We start from the raw sequence: 19,911 nt of genomic DNA on the forward strand, positions 1-19,911 counted from the left end.
TCTGTGAATGTGGGAAGGAAAAATAGTATGTCTTTTTCTCCCAACCTCCATTAAAATTTGGTATTTCCTTCATTTATGAACGTTGGCAACAAACCACAGCAGTAATAGCAGTACCTGTGGCTCTGACTCCAATAGAAATGAGACATAGTTATTTCACATTTAGTTGTAGATAAATATCGCAATTTGTTATTGTGTTTAACAGTAGTTCAAAATCATGATGGTTCTTTGATCCAATAATATGGCAATTTCTCAAAAAATTAAAAATAGAATTGCCATGTGACCCAGCAATTCCAATTCTGGGTATATACCCAACAGAATTGAAAGGGTCTCCAAGAGATATTTGCACACCCCTGTTTATAGTAGCATTATTCACAGTGGCTAAAACAAGAAATCAACCCACGTGTCTGGCAGTGGATGAGTAGATAAGCAAAATGTGATGTAGACATACAAAGGAATATTATTTGGTCTTAAAAAAGGAAGGAAATTCTGATATAGGCCGTAATGTGGATGAACCTTGAGGACACTATTCCAGTTACAAAAAGACAAATACTGTATGACTCCACTTAACATCAGGTACTTACAGTAATCAAAAACATAAAGACGGAAAGTATAATGGTGGTTCCCAGGGATTGGCAGCAGTTGGGGGGAAGGGGCCAATGGAGAGTTACTGTTAATAGGTATAGAGTTTCAGTTCTATGAGATGAAAAGAGCTGCGATGGATGTTTGTGGTGATTGCACCACAATGCAAGTGCATTTAATGCCACTGAACTGTACACTTTAAAAATGGTTAAGATGGTAAGTTTTTTATGTGTATTTTACCACAATTAAAAACAAAACAAAACACCCTGGCTGGTGTGGCTCACTGGATTGAGCACCACCTTGTGAACCAATGCAAACCAAGGAGACACCGGTTCGATTCCCTGTCAGGGCACATGCCTAGGTTGTAGGCTGAGAGGCAACCCATCAATGTTTCTCTCATACATTGATGTTTCTCTACCTCTCTTTAAAAATAAAAAATTTTAAAAATTTAAAAAAAGAGAAAGTAGTAGGTAAAGTAAATTGAACTCCTTGTGGTTTTTAAAGGTTTCTACATTATAGACCTTTGAATCAGCAAGCAGTTAATAGTAAGAAAAAAAATATTTAACTTTGTATTCCCATGATTTGATTCAGATATTTGATGCACCACATCTACACAGTCCTTTCTTTGTAGTTTTCTTCTAAATCACTGTGGCCTCAATGTCTTTAATTCACGCTGACCCTAAGAGAAATTTTCCAAATAGCATCGGTGTTCTTGGTAGTACCTGCTGTGTCACGATGCCTTCAGCTGACTCATCTGGCTTCAACAGTAAGGATATGTATTATCTCACTTTACAAGTCAGGTGACACTATGTCAGGGTTGATTGTATTAAGGGTCCAGATTTCTTTCTGTTCCTCTGCGTTACCATCCTTAGGGTCTGCTTCATCCAAAGGCACAGCTCCTCATGGTCACATTCTCCTGATGACTTTCAGTGACAGTTGGGCTGTGTGCTTCCCTGTCCACATCTGACAGGGGGAAGAAAAACAGAGAGAAACCAAATCCCCTCCTGAAGCCATGGATGAGATTCTGTTAGGAAGGAAGAAGGACTGAATGCCACTTTAAATGGCAAGCTTTTAGTTTCCTTCTACCTTAGAAGGATAAGGTAGAATATGACAAAGCACTGTACAAGTTATGCATGGTTTTTACCATTACTTCAGTCTTGGCTTTCAGATCAACTTTTACAGAAGCTGAAAATGAATTAAAACTCTGGTCTGGTCTATTTGTAGGGATCATATTCATATAATTAGACCAAAAGTGAAACCAAAGCTACATACAGGAGGAGTCCTAGATGACTGCTTCCCTGTCTGTGTATTGGTTCTTTGAATTTCCCACAGAGCTGTGGGAGCAGCACGGTGGCACCTCTTACAAACTGAGAGCAATTGAACATCGTACACCTGGTGACACATTTGCCGGTGCAGCCCATTACCGTCCATATAGGGGATATGTTACTTAAAAATGGGGACTTCTGGAACCAAATGTGTTTATGGTGCATCTTTTGCATAGAATAGTCTCTCCAGGAACTCTGAGAGCACACTTTGTCCTATTCTGTTTTATGAATGAAAGTCAGGTGTAACCAACAAGGCTTCACTGTACCTATGTAGACACAGGCCCAAGCACACACAGTACTACAGCTACGTTTGTCTCCCAGGAATGGTTCCTTATTGCTCTCCTCTTCAGAGCAGAGAGGTTTTAATGTCTTATGTGAAAAATACAACCCATCTTAGAACGCTTTGGGAGAGGTCTATAAGTCTCCCTTTTGATGTTCTAATTGTCCTATTAAATGTTTTTTTATAACACATAATGAATGATGTGGGAAATAAAGAGTGTGCATGAAAATATTTTATTGGGATGATGGAAAATACTGGTGAAGTTAAGTTTCGGAGAGTAGCCAAGAAGAAATAGTGAGCAGCATTATTCGCTATAGCCAAAAGGTAGAAGCAACCCAATGTCCATTGACAGATGACTAGATGTGCAAAATGTGTTATATGCATGCTGTGGAATATTATTCAGCCTTAAAGAGGAAATTCTTTCACATGCTATAATATGGATGAATCTACTTATGCAAATTAAATAAGCTGTGGGAGGGGCTCAGCCCACAGAGCCACCCCCACCCCCCACAGATGAGAATAAGTCTACCAAGACATGATATGCTTGGGGAGAAAGGTGGCCAGTCTCTCAAAGGAGAAAGGCCTTGAGCCTGTTCCTCAATGGGCTTTTATTGGATTCAATATGCACAGGAATACAGGTAAAGCTCATAAATTATTGTCAGGCAGTAAGGATCAAACAGTAGATAACATACAAAGAACTATGAGGGCTTATTCTGAGTCAGGGTCAGTTAACCAAAGGGCCATAACACTTTAGGAAACAAACTCATTTCATGCTTGGACCCTTATCAGAAAATTGAGGGCATTCTTAGCAAAGCAGGTTTCACAGGGTTTTATGCATTCTTTCTTAGGCCTGATTGCCCCAGGGAACTGCCCATTCCTGCCCAGGGCTGCACTGCCCACCAGCATTGTTTCAGGCTTAAGTCAGGCAGGGGAAGTAAGGCAGCCAAGAGATGAGGAGACTTCTTGCAGACAGAATGAGGACTCAGGCTATGTCAAAGCCGAGGATCGAGGGGTCATCCCTCCCTTGAGGAATCTTACCTGTGATTGGCTAACTGGTCATCCGCTCGAGGACAAACAGTTTGAAGTAAAAGTGGGCAGAGGTGTGGTGCCCCTGCCTGGAAGATAAGCTTTGTCTCCTTAGTGGCTTATGGTCCCAAGGTCTCTGACTCAGCCTTAGCCATGGGGGGTTACAGCTTCTGAAACCAGGCAGGGCAGTTCCCAACCATAAGCCAAACACCTCATAAAAGAGGTCCCTAGTGTAATCAAATTCATAGAAAGTTGCCAGGGTTTGGGGCCAGGTGGAGATAGGAGTTACTGTTTAATCAGAGTTTCAGCTGGGAGAGATGAAAAGGTTCTAGAGATGAGTGGTGATAATAGTTAACACCATAATGCTAAAATGTTTATACATTTAAAAAGGGTAAAATGGTAAATTTTATGTATATATTTCTACAATTTTTTTTTTTAAAGAACAGTGATTAAAAGGTGAAGGTTTGACTGAGACCATTCATTGGTCTTTCATTAAGCAAATGTATGAGCAATTACTCGGTGTAAGGCACTACTTTAGGCCCAGGATATAATGATGCATAAATCAGATAAGGTCTTTGCTTTCATAGAGTTTATGATCTAATAAGGGAGACAGACTTTATGGAAAAAGACAAATGAATAAGATTAAGATTGTGGAATGTCCTATGAAGGAAATGAATAAGGTTAGAAAGTGATAGGGGGTGTCACAACTTTAGTGGTGAGTGAACTCCGAGGAATTGAAATTTGAACTAAGAATGAGCCAATCATGTGAAGAACAGAAGAGAGCTCTAGGCAGAGACCAGCTGGTGGTGTAAAGGCCCTTAGGTAGAAATGAGTACTTAGAGAACAAACAAGCATTATCAAGAAAGAAGTGAGTGGTAGGAGAAGAGGGCAGAGGTGATGGCAGGTAGATGACATTGAGCTCTTATTGTGTGCCAGGCACAGTTTAAAGTGTCTTTCATGTACCTACTCATTCAATCCTCAGAACGCTATGAAGTGGATTCTGTTATAGTCTGCACCCCTCAGGAAACTGAGGTACATTGCCAGTATGTGTCAGAGCCAGGGTTCAGCGGAGCCAGTGTCTTGACCACTGTACTGTATCGCTCTGAGGAGCTCAGGGAAGGGGTCCGAACTGGAGCTGCCTGTTTGGAGGTGGTCAGAATTAGGTGACATTTGAAGCTGTGGAGCTGGAGATTTGAGAAGGCAGCTCTGGAAACAGGAGAGTCCAAGTCATAGGACCAAGAAGCAGGAAATGGAGAGAACCTAACAGAATGGCTCAGTCATTTGTACATATGGCCATTATCTTAGGGAAAATGTTTCTGCTGGTTCAGGGCCAGGGCAGACTGACAGGAATCCAAGTCAGTTGAGAAATGACTACTGTTGCTGCAGTTTTTTTTAAAAAGGCCCTATCAAATGATCTCTCTAGTTACTCCTCTGCTGGTGTTTTATTCTGCTCAGGCCGCTGTAACACAATACCATAGCTGAGTGGCTTCAACAACAGACATTTCTCAATTTTGGAAGCTGGGAAGTCTGAGATCAGGGTGCCACATGGTCAGTTTCTTGGTGAAGACCCTCTACTGGTTCACAGACAGTCATCTTTTTTTTTTTATAAGATTTTATTTATTTATTTTTAGAGAGGGGAAGGAGGGGAGAAAGAGAAGGAGAGAAACATCAATGTGTGGTTGCCTCTCACACACCCCTACCAGAGTTCTGGCCTGCAACCCAGGCATGTGCCCTGACTGGGGATCGAACTGGTGACCCTTTGGTTTGCAAGCTGGCACTCAATCCACTGACACCAGCCAAGGCGACAGTCATCTTCTTACCGTGTTCTCACATGGTGGGGGGGAGAGAAAGAGAAACAGAGAAAGGAGAAAGAGATCTCCTGTCTCCCATCATTAGGGCCCCACCCTCATGACATAATGTAACCCTAATTAACCCTGAAGACTCTACCTCCTAATAGCATCACATTGGGGGTTAGGGTTCCAATATGAATTTCGGGGGGACACAAACATTCAGTCCATGGCAGCTGAGTTTCAAGAATAAGCAGTTCAATACAAGTGGCCAACAGATACATGAAAAGATGCTCAGCTTCACTAGCTATAAGGGAAATGCAAATCAAAACCAGAGCCCTGGCTGGTGTTGGTCAGTGGATTGAGTGCCAGCTTGCAAACCAAAGGGTCGCCAGTTTGATTCCCAGTCAGGGCACATGCCTGGGTTGCAGGCCAGAGCTCTGTTAGGGGTGTGCGAGAGTCAACCACACATTGAGTTTCTCTCCTTCTCTTTTCCCCCCCCTTCCCCTCTCTCTAAAATTAAATAAAATCTTAAAAACACCACAGTGAGTACCACCTCATACCTATTAGAATGGCTGTTATGAATAAGATAAGAAATAACAAGTGTTGGAGAGGGTGTGGAGAAAAAAAACCATCATACACTGCCAGTGGGAATGTAAACTGGTACAGCCACTATGGAAAACAGTATGAAGTTCCTCAGAAAATTTAGGAAGAGACCATATGATTCAGCAATCTCTCTTCTGGGCATCTGCCTGAAAAATTTGAAAACATTTCTTTGTAAAGGTATACGTACCCCTGTGTTCCTTGCATCATTTCTCATGGTAGCCAAGACATAGAAACAACCTGTGTCCTTGGATGAATGATTAAAGACGTGGTCATATATGCCATGGAATACTATTCAGCCATGAGAAAGGATGAAACACTGCCATGGATCTTGAGAGTATCAAGCTAAGCTAAATAAGTCAAATGGATAAGGGCACAAACCATATGATTTCACTCACATGGAACATAAAACACACAATTAGCAAACAAACAACTCATAAACACAAGCAACAGTATGGCGGTTACCAGAGGAGGAGGGGGTGGGGGAAGGAAGAAGACGGTAAAGAGGGTCAAGTAAATTGTGGCAGAAGAGACTAGACTTTGGGTAGTGAGCACACAATGCAAAATACAGATGATGTACTGTAGAACTGTACACACGAAACTTACATACTGTTACTAACCAATGTCACCCCAATAAATTCAAAATTTAAAAAAAATTAGCAGATCAGGATTCTGTAAATAATTTGGCAGAAAGGGATGTAAGTGTTCATTCCAGTAGCCCCAATTAAAATTCAGAAATTAAAAAAAAATTCAGAAATAGATATTTATGGGCTACATAGCAAACAGATGTCCATCCCGAAATCATCCTGAGGATAGCTTAGTAGATAACACATTTTGTGGTTACTTCAGAAAGCTGCCAGCATGAGCAGAAGTGTGTGTTTAATTTAGGGAATATATTAAACACAGATTCCTTTAGGAATACTTTTGATCCTCGTCTCCTTTCCCTCTTAGCCTCTAAACTGCCTCAGCATATAAATTCTCAAATTTGGTAGTTATTCAACTAACCAAATTAAGAACAGACAAATATCAGAGAAAAATCTCTCCCATTACTTCCCACTCAAGAATTCTAATATGTACCTTACGAAGAGTAAATTATATTTTTTACAAACTTTTACTTTTTCTTTTAGAGGACGCACTCTTTTTTTAAGAAGGGTGTGATGAAACTTGTAGATACTCATCCATGTTCTCATGCCTTTGTACCTAGTGTTAGCTGTGCCTGGAATGCCACTACTTGTCAGACTTGTTCAGATGTTACTTGAACCAGAAAGGCACATCTCCCTTTGTCACCCTGAATTTCAGATGCATGGTGGCACTTTGGATGTATTAAAGTGAGTAGTGCACGTTGCTCTCCTCTGCTAGATCATGAGTTCCTACGGACCAGATCTGTATCTGTGTTTTATAATAACTGCGGAGCACTGGGCTTTGGCCTTTGAGTATTCACAGCACTCTACTGAAAACCGAAAATCTTAGTGACATACTTGAAGTGATCCCAAGCCTCAAAACCACACTAAATTCAGTTCTGATTACAAGGCAGTCACTTCCTCAGTGTGACTGCCTACAAAGTCATCCATTATCACACTATTCACGTGGTAGCCCTTCAGCAACATGACTGAATGATTTTTGCTCCTCTCAGTTCTCTCTCTCACATGTCTATCCTACTCTCTAGAAGACTTATCTATTGTTAAAGGGAAAGAAACATGAGAAGGTCAGAAGACTATCAAATTCTTGGCATTTTTATTTGAAGCTGAAGTTCTTTACCTACAGGACTCCCAAGTGGTAGAGAATTATTTGAAAATTGGCTCAAAGTTGCCAAAGTAGACACTTTCCCAGAGCAATACTTGGTGTAGTCAGCCATTTGGTACCCGTACGGCTCCGATAGTTGGCTCCCCTGAGTGGTGCACAGTGGACTCGACGGGTTGTGTGAGATGGCCCAATTTACAGAGCCACCTTTATGGGGGTTTTGTTAAAATTCTAAGATACGAAAAAGGACATCTGACTTTTTTCTTTCTTTCTTTTTTTTTTTTTAAGATTTTATTTACCGTATTTTTTGTACTATAAGACGCACCCCCACACCCAAAATTGGGGGTGGGGGTGCGTCTTATAGTCAGAATGTAGCTTACCTGGCTTGTGGGGGTGGGGGACGGCAGTGGAGCAGGTCACAGGAGGCAGGAGCCGGTCGCTGCTGCAGGAAGTCTTATGGTCTGGTGCATCTTATAGTCCAAAAAAATACGGTATTTATTTCTAGAGAGGGGGAAGGGAGGGAAAAAGAGGGAGAGGAACATTGATGTGTGAGAGAAATATTAGTCAGTAGCCTCTCGCATGTACCCCAATGGGGAACAAGCCTGCAACTCAGGCATTTGCCCTGACCAGGAATTGAACCCATGAACTTTCACTTTCTGGGATGATGCCCAAGCAACTGAGCCAGGATGGCCAGGGCTGACTTTTTCTTTTTATTGTTTTCTGATTTGTTCCACAAGGGTCCTCCATTTTATCAAATGTAAGATGCCATCAATTATGAGACGTATCTCAATTTCTTAAATGTTACAGAGCTTTTAAAAGCTCTACAAGTAATAGAAATTGCTCTGGGGAAAACTATAAAGTGACTTTGACTTTGTTTTCTGTCTAGTGTCCTTCACATTTTAGTTCCTTGAGAAGGGGCAAAACACTACTGAATTTCCACTAACTTCATGTTTTTCCCTACCAGTTGCTTTTCGACTGTATGACTTGGATAAAGATGACAAGATCTCCCGAGATGAGCTGTTACAGGTATGTGGGAAAGCTCCCATGCACACAGATAACGTGTGTTTGGGCCCTGCCCGCTTATTCTTTTTATTTTTTTAAAGATTTTATTTATTTATCTTTAGAGAGAGGGGAAGGGAGGGAGAAAGAGAGGGAGAGAAACATCAGTGTGGTTGCCTCTCATGTGCCTCCTACTGGGAACCTGGCCCACAGCCCAGGCATGTGCTCTGACCGAGAATCAAATCAGTGACCCTTTGCATTGCAGTCCGGCGCTCAATCCACTGAGCCACACCAGTCAGGGCCTGCCTGCTTATTCTTGTGGGCAGAAATTGTTCTTTATTTGTAGGAAACATTTATTTAAAACCTGCTGTGTGCAGAGTTCTATCCTAGATATAAAGCAGAGCAATTTAGCACAACTAAAATAGGCGATTTAGATTAAAATGTTTTGTTATTGTCCAGTGAGTTTATTGGCAGCCAGGTAATTCTGATGACACTTAGGTAATTACCGCTGTGTCATCTATTTTTAGGCTTGACATAGGATACAAGGAACTGCTGCTGACCTGCTTGCTCATTGTCCTTTGTTGCTCCCGTGGATAAGTTCCCTGTCCTCTACTAGCAGTGACTGACATTTCATCCTGTTAGCCCTTCCCTTCTATTTTTCCTATCCTCCCTCTCCAAAATACAAATGTAGGAGGGGAGAAAGTTCTCCTCTTTTCTTTTTTAAATATTTGTAAACCTGGAGGACCCTAGGAGGCTCATACTTTCAGGACTTTATGTAGGGAAATTTGTCTATTTCAAGATACACCTAAAAAGTAAAGTGGTTTTTATTCACCCTGAAGTAAATCTAAACTCATTCGGTGAATTGAGTGTCTTGAGAAATCTTTTCAGTTGAAGGTAACTCAGGTCAGATTAAGGTCCAACTCAAGGCATTCCTACACTTCTATGTCTGAGCAAAAACTGAAACGGTCTACGGATCAGTGTTAACGTCCTTTGCTTTTGAGTTGGGTATCTGTCTTCAGTGAGAAGAATTTATTTAAAATTGCTGCATACGAATTCTGAAGAGGAAAAGTAGAGGCAGTCACCTACAGGTGCATGTTTTCATCCTCTGGCCCAGATCTGGGTGCCAGAAAGACTTTTTTTTTTTTTTTGAGTGGAGGGTTGATTTATTTTCTATTATTAAGATTTGAAAAGCCTGAAGCAGGGAGTGAGGCCAGAGTGCCAGTCAGTGCCACTAGAGTGTTCCTTAGGTCCGAAATGACTCGGACAGAAGTGCTCACGGTCTATCGAGGTGCCAGAGAACTAGGTTTATCCTAGCCAAAAGGGGGTATGAACAGTTTACCAAAATGAGAAGAGAACACGATCTACCTTTCAGACACTACCATTTCTAAACGTCTGCTGACATGCAGTTTTCAGCCATTCAGTGGATGTTAAAACTTTGTGGTTGGTGTATCCTGAGGAAAGGCTGAGTGGTCGTTTTTCTTGATACAATTTTTGTAAAAGTCTTGGTTTTGCCTTTGTGGGGATGGATATATTCATTATTTTGATTGTGGGGATGGTTTTACAGGTGTGCACGTATTTCAAAACTTAGTGTGCATATTAAATATATACATTTTAAATATGTACAGTTTATTGTGGATCAGTTATACATCAAAAAAGGTAGTTGCTCTAATTTTATGAGGCTGGCATAACTTTGATATGGGAACCTTCTAACACTGTACAAAAAAAGGTTACAGCACATTCTCTTTCATTCATATAGATGTAAAAATCCTAAATAAAACATTAACACACTGAATCCAGCAATATGTTAAAAGGACACTATGTTATAGCCAAGATGGGTTTTATACGAGGAGTTCAAAATTGGTTTAAAATGAGAAAATCAATGTATTTTCTCATTAACAGATTAAAAAAGAAAAACTGAATAGCCTTTTCCATAGTAAAAAGGGCATTTGGTAAAATTTATCATTCATTCGTGATTTTTTAAAAAGAAATCTTAGAAAAACAGAGAAGAGAGCTTTCCTTCACTGGTAAAGGGTATATACAAAAAACCTCACCAGTCATTAAAAATAGTAATAACAAAGTCCCACCTGCTGAGAAACACTTCTGACTGGAACCACGAGTGATACAGTGGGGAGGTAGAAAGCACCAGCTAGCCATGGGACCCTGGGCGGGCAGCTTAGGGCCCTGGTTGCTAGGACCTGTATCACGCCACTTTCTCATGTCCTCACTGATGGACTGGTTGAGTGATTTTGAAGACACCACCACTCCTGTCCCCACCCCCCTATACGCACACAGCATATGTGCATGGTTCAGCTTCATAATTCTAAAAATAAAACTTTAAAGAATAATTAGGCTGAGATCTGATCTGTTAAAGAGGTTTGAGGATAGAGTGATTTGTCTAGTTGGTCACACACAATCAGGAAAGATGGCAAATGGCTTGGCTATTTTTTATTTTCGCTAGCATTGCCTCTTTTTATTAATCCTTCAATTTGTGTATATTTGTGCCCAAAGTGTACACCTTCCAATTTTCAAGAACCGAGTTGCAAAAAAAAAAATGGTCAGGGTTGATGCAAATCAATATTTCAGCTCTTTTCTTTTCAGAAAAAATGTAATTTACTTTTTAAAAATCATTTCATAAGATTGGAGAAGGATAAAGGAGTGGGGGAATGGAAGGCTTGTGAATAGCTGGGCGAGAAGGCCTTTCTCTCCTGTGGAAAATCTCTTCCCTTTTGAAGACAGAGGTGGCTGACAACGGTGATATGAGGCATCACAAAAGCACTCTTTCCCCCATTTCATACTGTCTTAGAGTCATATGATTAGAGTTGTTCATTTTGCTTAAGGTAGCAATTTTCAAAGTACATTTACACCATAAAGATGTTAGCAGAATTGGGAGGGGGCAGAATTGTTATATTTGAGACAAAGTTGGTGAAATGGTGTTAAATTCTCTTTACTGCAGTTCTCACAGCACTGTAAATCTTATTTCAGATGTATGATAGCACTTAGAATGTTATTTTTCTAAAACGGGGGATTTAGTCTTTAACCCTTCAAGGATCTTTATGTTTCTTGGCCATACTTTAAAGATGGCCAAACTTATAAACGAGTGAGAAGCTAGTTTGCTCCCTGGCTGAGCTAAAATACTGAGGATGTCATGCCAGAGCAGAGCAGCACAGAGCAGACCAGCACAGCGTAAAACAGACCAGCAGGGAGCAAAGCCAAGCCAACAGATCACAGAGGAACAGAGCAGAGCTATCTAGCCAGAGAGGAGCCTGGCCCCAGGGCTGCCTCACAGCCCTGCTGTTTTTACAGTGGTGCCGAGTACACTTGAGCTTTTCTGCTTCCTTCCCTATGAATGAATGAATGAATGAATAAAAACAAACTAGTTTGCCTCATGCAACAAGTCTGGGCATAGATTGTCCAAGTTGATACAGTACCTAAATGATGTCCAGAAACCAAACTTCTTCTGTGTTCTTGCTCTGACATCCACAGCACACATGACTTTTCACCTCAAGGTCCCAGGATGGCTGCTCTACCACCAGAAATTATATCTACATTCCAGGCAGGAAGAATAGGGAAAAGCAAAATGCAGAGGACTTTGCCCAATGAAACTTGCTTTCCTATTCAGTGACCTTGCCAGAGAATTCTGTTCGTGTCATTGTCTAGAATGGTCTACATGAGAAGATAAGGGTGTCGGTTTTCTGGCTATTATATTTGAGGACGTTGAAGGGAAAGAGGTTTGGGCTTTATCATTAACCTTAGGAAAAGAGTCCCCCTGACCTTAGTCTCCTGTAACCCTGGTTCTTGGTCTGGCAGGTGCTACGCATGATGGTGGGAGTGAACATCTCAGACGAACAGCTGGGCAGCATTGCAGACAGGACCATCCAGGAGGCTGATCAAGACGGGGACAGTGCCATATCTTTCACAGAATTTGTTAAGGTCAGTCAGTCATCTTGTGGTTTGAAAAGTTAAGTTCTGCACAGGAGGGAGGAAAAAAAACACTCAGATAAGAGCATGGTACGGTTTCTGTAATTGGTTTTTTTTCCCCCAGGTTTTGGAGAAGGTGGATGTAGAACAGAAAATGAGCATCCGATTTCTTCACTAAAGGACTGAGACCAAACTATTCCTTGCTGTCTAGTATTTAAGAACTGGAACTTGGGAGTCCTCCTGTCCACCACGCCACCTCCACCCTGTCATTCACCTTCTCCCAAAGTACTACTGCTGTTGCATGACAACCCCCAATATTTTCTGCCAACATAAACTTGCCTTTGGTGTATAAACAGGGCATTACAGAATGGTACACCCGGTCTGTATCTGTTCATATCATTCGCTGGTTATCCCCATTTCTAAATATTTTCCTGACCTCAGCCCCACCCCTGTTTGCTGCTGAATGCTACATGTGCATCTCGTCTGAGAAAGTGAGAAACTGAATCAGGTCAAGAACCAGCCAGCATAGCTCTTCATTGGATGTAGACTATAGCCACGCTGCCTTCCCTCCAGCAAGGCTTTGGCGTGCTCCTCTGTCCTTTTTATATGTTGTTTGCTTTCTGCTTCTCTTTTACCCAATACATCATTCACATAGTCTTTCAGTCTCCCAACTTTTTTTTAAGCTTCAATCTCCTCTGTTCTACTTAGCACCCCAAGCTATGCCTGTTCAGTGTATTTCTGACTTGGCAGGATAGTTCGGTGGTCTGGCAGATTTGAACTACCTTTACTCTTAAATAGATCTCTGGGATGTTGCCTCTCCAGGAGCTTTTCAATAACCAACACTTCTGTCAGAAAACTGTGATTGTCTCTTGGTCCCCTGCACTCTGCTTTGTCATCAAAGGGCTGTGGGTTGGAGATGTTCTTCTTGAAAGGTGGTGGCCTTAGTGAGAGGTGTAGAGCACAGCCTTTCAGCTGACTTGCCCAGGTAGCTCTACCTCTGGCCTCTAATTCTCAACATACATTACCTACGTGGCTGCTCTTGCTAGTACAGTGTTGACTTTTCAGAAAAGAGCCATGTTCCGACAGATTTGCTTAGTTTTGGGAAACTGTTACCATTAGAATGGCTGCTCTGACAATATGGTTGGGGACTTTCTCGTGGCTTTTTGAACAAGGAGGCTGGACACCCTAAAAGCCTTGTGTATTCCCACATCTGCAGCATGGTTTATGCCTCAGTGTTATGTGCCCTGGAATATTTTTCACTTCACATTTCCAAATAGAAAGATTAGTGTTACAGAAGTGCCTACTTATCCCAGTCCAAAAGATTTAAAGATTGTCCTCAGTGTCTTGAAGTTTTGCACAAAATACTTTATGAATTTTACACTTGGCAGATGTTAATGCTGGAAGCCATAGTCAGCTCCTAAGACAGGTCCAGAGCTTTGAATGTATTGTATCATTAGTAGCCTGGTTACACTGATTCCCTAGCTCCTCTCTTTGACCACTGCTAATCCCTTAGAAACAAGGGGTCTGGCCCTGGTGGCACAACCTGAGGTGGCATTACAGGCCTTTGCATGAGCCAGAGCAAATTTTCTGCCTAAGTCAGTTTAATACGGACCTCATTGAATCAGGCTGTTGTCATCCTAACATCTGTCTTTATGAGTCTGTTCATCCTTGTAACTGCCCTGGCTGATTTTGTCTGACTCATTGCTTGCTTGCATGTTTCCTTGCTTTGGAAGGCTATCCAAGATGTATATACAATACTTTAGGAAGGGAATTGCTAAAAAAAAAAAAGAAGAAGAAGAAGAAGAGGAAGAAAGAAAGAAATACCACTGCAAGGGATTAGGAACAGTGGAGAACAGAGGAGTGGCCAGACTGGAAGACTCAAATATAAGTAAGTGACTGAGAAATTCTTGGTGAAGGATCAGTCTGACTTTGTAATCAAGTGAGGTAGTATAGGAATTGCATAAAAGGGAAGATTTGTCTGACACTGATCCGTTAGAGAGGTGCTTCACAGGCTCCTTGACTTGCATATTTCAAGTTCCTAAAATTAATGGCTTTTTCCTCCTTTTGGCTGTATAGCAAACTGTTTTAATCCACGGTTGTGCCTTATTGTTCCATTAAAACTGTATTCTCCGATTCATCAATAAATACTTGTAGTTAAAACAATACAGCTTGGTTGATTTTGTCCATGTTTTTTACAAGAATTTTATGTAACTCAGTCACCTTCAAGTTTGAAATCAGTGTCTCCTGAAAGTGTGTCTGTGATATCAAATGTGGGTCTTCTCAGCTGCTGCCTGGTGGGGGCATTCATGTAGGGGCCAGCACTGTATGCTTCTGGGCACAGCATTGTCAGCCTCAGCCACTCCTGCTCACTCCAGGTAAGATTCTATTTCTGTTCTTGACTCCCTGGCTCCTTAAATATAGAAAAGGCATAAAAATTGGGTATCTGTCTATTACTTGTTATTAAGTTGTCTAGGCCCTCATGCATGTTCTACCTCAGTGACATACTGTACTCAGCTTTTATTACATGGCTTTTCACATCTTCAAGCTTTAGTGACTGCTTAGTCTATGTAAGGTATGAGTATCTTCTTACTTTAAGGTTTAGTAGCAGTAATAGCTGGAATCAGTTAGGCAAATTCTATCACGATACCTTCTCCCTTTGCCATCTCTCTGCTTCAAATTCCATTCTTAATGACATGCACAGTGTTTCATCTTTGCTTTGCTTTGAGTCCAATTTTAGGATTTGGAAAAAATGAAAAATTGATAAGAGTGACCAAATAGGCAATTTTGGAGGAACTCTAATGTTACTGACCATGTCTGTGGGTATACCAGTATGTGACTAAGATGAAACAATACTGTAAAAAAAATTTTAAATCATTACAACATTAAATACAATTGGAGGAGAATCTCTTTAACCAATTTTATTTCCCTTTCTCCCTTCTGTTCCATCCATGCATTACATATTTGAACTTAAATGAAACACAACACAAGATTATATTGGCTTTTAAAAATTAACATTGTAGCCCTGGCCGGTATGGCTAAATTGCTTGGGCGTTGTCCCACAAAGCAAAAGGTAGCCAGTTTGATTCCTGGTCAGGACACATTCCTGGGTTGTAGGTCTGGTCCAACTGAGGTGCATACCAATCAGTGTATCTCACACACATCTATGTTTCTCTTCCTCTCTTTCTCCCTCCTTTCCCCTCTCTCTAAAAATAAATAAATCTTTAAAAATTAACATTGTAATATTTCCTCATGTTATCTGTTCTTCCCAGTATTAATGATTACATAATATTTTACCAATTGATGTAATATTTAACCATTAATTTGTTTGCCTTTTGTTTTCAATTTTACCTGTTACAAAATAATGATACAATGAATACCTTTCTGCATATAACTTTTCCTTGAAGAAAATGTATAGGAATAGGATTCTTAGGTCAAAGTTTGGGCATATACTTAGAAATGAATGCCACAAGTTATCAAATTATTGTTCTTTTTAGTTTTTTAATTTTTTTAGGTATAAAAGTGAAATTTTAAGTATATTTTATTAATTGTGCTTTACAGTTGTCCCAATTTTTTTCCCTTTGCTCCCCCTCTGCTCAGTACCCCCTTCCATCCAGCAATCCCTCCCCTTAGTTCATGTCCATGGGCTGTGCTGGTAAACTTCTTTGGCTTCTCCCTTTCCTATACTATTCTTAACATCCCCCTGTCTATTTTGTATCTACCAATTTATGCTTCTTATTGCCTATACCTTTTCCCCCTTTTTCTCCTTTCCCCCTCCCAACTGATAGTCCTCCAAATCCTGTACTTATGGTTCCATTGCTGTTCTAGTTTTTTGCTTTGTTTTGTTTTGTTTTTGTTTTTATTTTTTAGATTCAGTTGTTGATAGTTGTGAGTTATCATTTTAATGTTCATAATTTTGATCTTTTTCTTAAATAAGTTTAACATTTCATGTAATAATGGCTTAGTGATGATGAATTCCTTTAGCTTTACTTTGTCTGGGAAGCACTTTATCTGCTATTCCACTCTAAATGATAGCTTTGCTGGATAGATCAGTGTAGGTTGTAGGTCCTTGCTTTTCATCACTTTGAATACTTCTTGCCGGTCCCCTCTTGCCTATGAGGTTTCTTTTGAGAAATCAGCAGACAGTCTTATGGGAATTCATTTGTAGGTAACTCTCTGCCTTTCTCTTGCTGCTTGTGAGATTCTCTCTTTATCTTAAATCCTGGACATTTTGATTATATTGTGTCTTGGTGTGGTCCTCTTTGCCTCCATCTTGTTTGGGACTCTGCATCCTGGACGTGCCATGACTATTTCCTTCACCAAATTAGGGAAGTTTTCTTTCATTATTTGTTCAGATAGATTTCCAATTTCTTGCTCTTTCTCTTCGCCTTCTGGCCCCCCTATGAAGCAAATGTTGGACCTCTTGAAGTTGTCCCAGAGACTGCTTTTAGTACCCTCATTTTTTTGGATTCTTTTTTCTTCTTGTTCTGATTGGTTGTTTTTCTGCTTCCTTGTGTTCCAAATCATTGATTGGATTTTCGGCTTCATCCACTCTATTGTTGTTTCCCTGTAAATTGTTTATTTCAGTTAGTGAATCCTTTGTTTCTGACTGGATGTATGTTATGCTGCTGAGGTCCTCACTAAGGACCTTGAGCAACCTTATAACCAGTGTTTTGAACTCTGCATCTGATAAATTGCTTACCTCCATTTCAATTGGCTCTTTTTATGGAGTTTTGATCTGTTCTTTCATTTGTGTCATGTTTCTTTGTCTCTTCATTTTGGCAGCCTCCCTGTGTTTATTTCTATGTGTTAGATAGAGCTGCTTTGTCTCCGTGCATTGGTAGTGTGACTTACTATAATAGATATCCTGTGGGGTGCAGTGGCAGAGCCTCCTCTATCACCCAGGCTGGGTATTCAAGGTGCACCCTTCGTGTGGGCTGAGTACACCCTCCTCTTGTAGTTGAGCCTTGGTTGCTGTTGGAAGATAAATGGGAGGGATTCACCCAGGCTAGTGAGCACAAGGACTGGCTGTGACCACAGACCACCCACCTCTGCCCTCCATGGAGGATCATCTGTGCAGGGGCAGGGGTGGTGGTGCTCCAACGTGGTCTGTAGCTGTCCACTGGAGATTTGGCCCTGGGGTGTCCTGGGTGGTGCAAGCCAAGGTCAGCCCCAACCTGTGCTTTGTCCCCGGGCCACTCTTCCTGAGTGATAAAGCAATCTGAGAAGTCTGCTACTTGTGCTGGGCTTGGAGATTCCCAGCAAAACCAAGCTGTGAAACTAATCTGGCTGCTGCTAGTGCCAGGCCTAGAGCTCACTGAGGCCACCTGTTGCTTGTTTGATAGGATTTAGGAGCCAAGACCAGCTATTCATCTGGAAAAGCAGCTTGGGTGGGCCCGTAATTTGGGTGGGGCAGAGTCTCTGGGGATCTCCAAGGCAGGTCAAACAGTGTTGGCCAGGTTGATGGAGTCTCAAGGATGGTACTAGCCTGTCAGCTCCATGGCTCTGCAGGGGGAGGGCTCAGGAAAGGGACAGTTGCCTGTGCTTACTGTGATGTCAGTCTCTCCCAGTATGCCACTGGTGCCTTTCAAGCTGCTACCCTGGCTCTGGAGCTCAGAGGGAATGAGTCTGACTGGGTGAGTCTGTGTGTGGGTTATTTAAGAGGTACTGCTTGGGCTCCAGAAGTTCATTCCATCAACTCAATCTCCACTGGTTTTTGCAGCCAGAAGTTAAGGGGATTTATCTTCCTGGCACTAGAATCCTGGACTGGGTGGCCTGGTTTAGGTCTGGGACTCCTCACTCCCAAGATATCCCTCCTGAATTTTTATCCACGTGGGTGTGGGGCCAGCCTGCGCCCCTCCTACTGGTCTGGATGGATGTGGTTTCTTCAATTCCATTGTTGTCAGACTTCCATTCAACTCAATTTTGTGGTTGTCATACTTCATTCAACTTGATTTCTGATGTTCCTAAGTGATGGTGGTTCTATATTTTAGCTGTAATTTTGATGTGTTTGTGCAAAAAAGCAAGCCATGTCTGCCTGCACTGCCATCTTGACTAGAAGATGTGTCATTTTCTTCTTAGAATATCCTTTATAGGCATCTGGTTTTTTCAAATTGGTTTTACAATCATGTTAACTTTTATATTACAAACACTGTTAGAATAGTTTATGTTGATTGGGATTTAGAGCTACTATTTACTGCAGAGATGCCTCAGAGAGGACTGTCTTTACAAACTGGATTTCTAATGCTACAAACCAGGTATTTATCCTGTTCATCAAACACTGATTGCACAATTACTTGGAAGGAAAACATTGCAACTGGACTGATACTCCCTAAATTCAATTATTTTAGCTGAGCTTTGACTCAAGTGATTCAAACTAAAGATGGCTGGTATTGGCCAATATAGACTTGTTTAACATCTAGTTTAGTAGAAACTCCAATTTAGAGATTTTATTATTCTTTTCCTCTACATCAAGCAGTGATGGGAAATTTACCTGATACGTTTGTTAGGTACTGCAGACTGTTTATTCACAGCTGTAGGGGAGAACACACAGCAATGAAGAGTTTCGTGTCTTTTAAGATGAATAAGTAACTAGACTGACATCTTTGCCCAAGGTAGAGCCTGATCAAGTACTTGGTCTTGAGATGACAAGACTCAGTCATCTAAGCACTAGATTCTGATCTCACATCAAAACTATCAGGACTGTGCATTTGGAGACATAGTCTTGACACCACCACCCTTTGCAGTCTATTAAAGAACTGAACCAGGTAGGTGATTGTTATAACTAGTACCCGAAGGTGGCTGGAGAAATAGGAATTGGTCAAAGAACATTTGTGGGCTACTACAACGGATATTAAGCACCATTAACCACAGTTCGAGTGTTTCATTCACAAAAGAAGAAAATCTTTTATTCCCAAAATTCTTTCTTTAGAAATAATCTGAAAATTCTAATAAACTTGCCCTGGCTGGTATAGCTCAGTGGATTGAGTGCAGGCTGTGAACCAAAGGGTCGCCAGTTCAATTCCCAGTCAGGGCACATACCTGGGTTGTGGGCTAGGTCTCCAGTTGGGGAAAAGTGAAGGGCAACCACACATTGATGTTTCTCTCCCTCTCTCCCTTCCTTCTCCTCTCTCTAAAAATAAACAAATAAAACTTTTAAAAAATTCTAATAAACTTGGTGATTTGGTCATTCAGCCCATAACAAATTGGAAATAGTTTTATTAATGGATGGGGACACTGCCAGAAATGGGTATGTTGACAATCAAGAAAGGCAGCTGACAGAGGAGACTATATGAAAATCAAGTCATTTGGTAGACATTTCATTATAGACCACATAATCCTGAGCATATCATTAACCCTGAAGCTACCACAGCCTGAGCTTATAGAAAAGACCTCAAGTCATCAAGACCTGGTCTAAATGTGCTGGTGCTATAGGTTTAAACTTTAGTAAGATGGACATTTACTTAAATGAAGCATTCCTGATAATGTTATTGCTTGTAATTCAGGCTGTACCTGAATCTATGTAGTTTAATACTACATGCCCTGACTGAGCTCACTGATTTCTTGTCTGGTTTCCTACAGGTGTCGTATCTTTTTCCTTATTGCTTTGGAAACAACCTTATGGACAGTGGAGACAAAAAGCATTATTGTCCATAAT

The 19,911-nt window shown here is 41.1% G+C and overlaps 1 protein-coding gene across 1 annotated transcript in view; it reads left to right on the forward strand.

Moving 5' to 3' along the window:
* Window positions 1-14,422, forward strand: part of CHP1 (calcineurin like EF-hand protein 1) — a 44,305-nt gene extending 29,883 nt beyond the window's left edge. Inside the window, exons 5-7 of the mRNA XM_024567562.4 lie at window positions 8,305-8,366; window positions 12,147-12,269; window positions 12,382-14,422. Of these exons, the coding sequence (XP_024423330.1) occupies window positions 8,305-8,366; window positions 12,147-12,269; window positions 12,382-12,435 (239 nt within the window). The 3' untranslated portion in view covers window positions 12,436-14,422. The remainder of the gene's footprint in view (window positions 1-8,304; window positions 8,367-12,146; window positions 12,270-12,381) is intronic.
* Window positions 14,423-19,911: the final 5,489 nt, after the last annotated feature.

This window comes from Desmodus rotundus, chromosome 7 (assembly GCF_022682495.2).
Source record: "Desmodus rotundus isolate HL8 chromosome 7, HLdesRot8A.1, whole genome shotgun sequence".
Classification (NCBI taxonomy): Eukaryota; Metazoa; Chordata; class Mammalia; order Chiroptera; family Phyllostomidae; genus Desmodus; species Desmodus rotundus.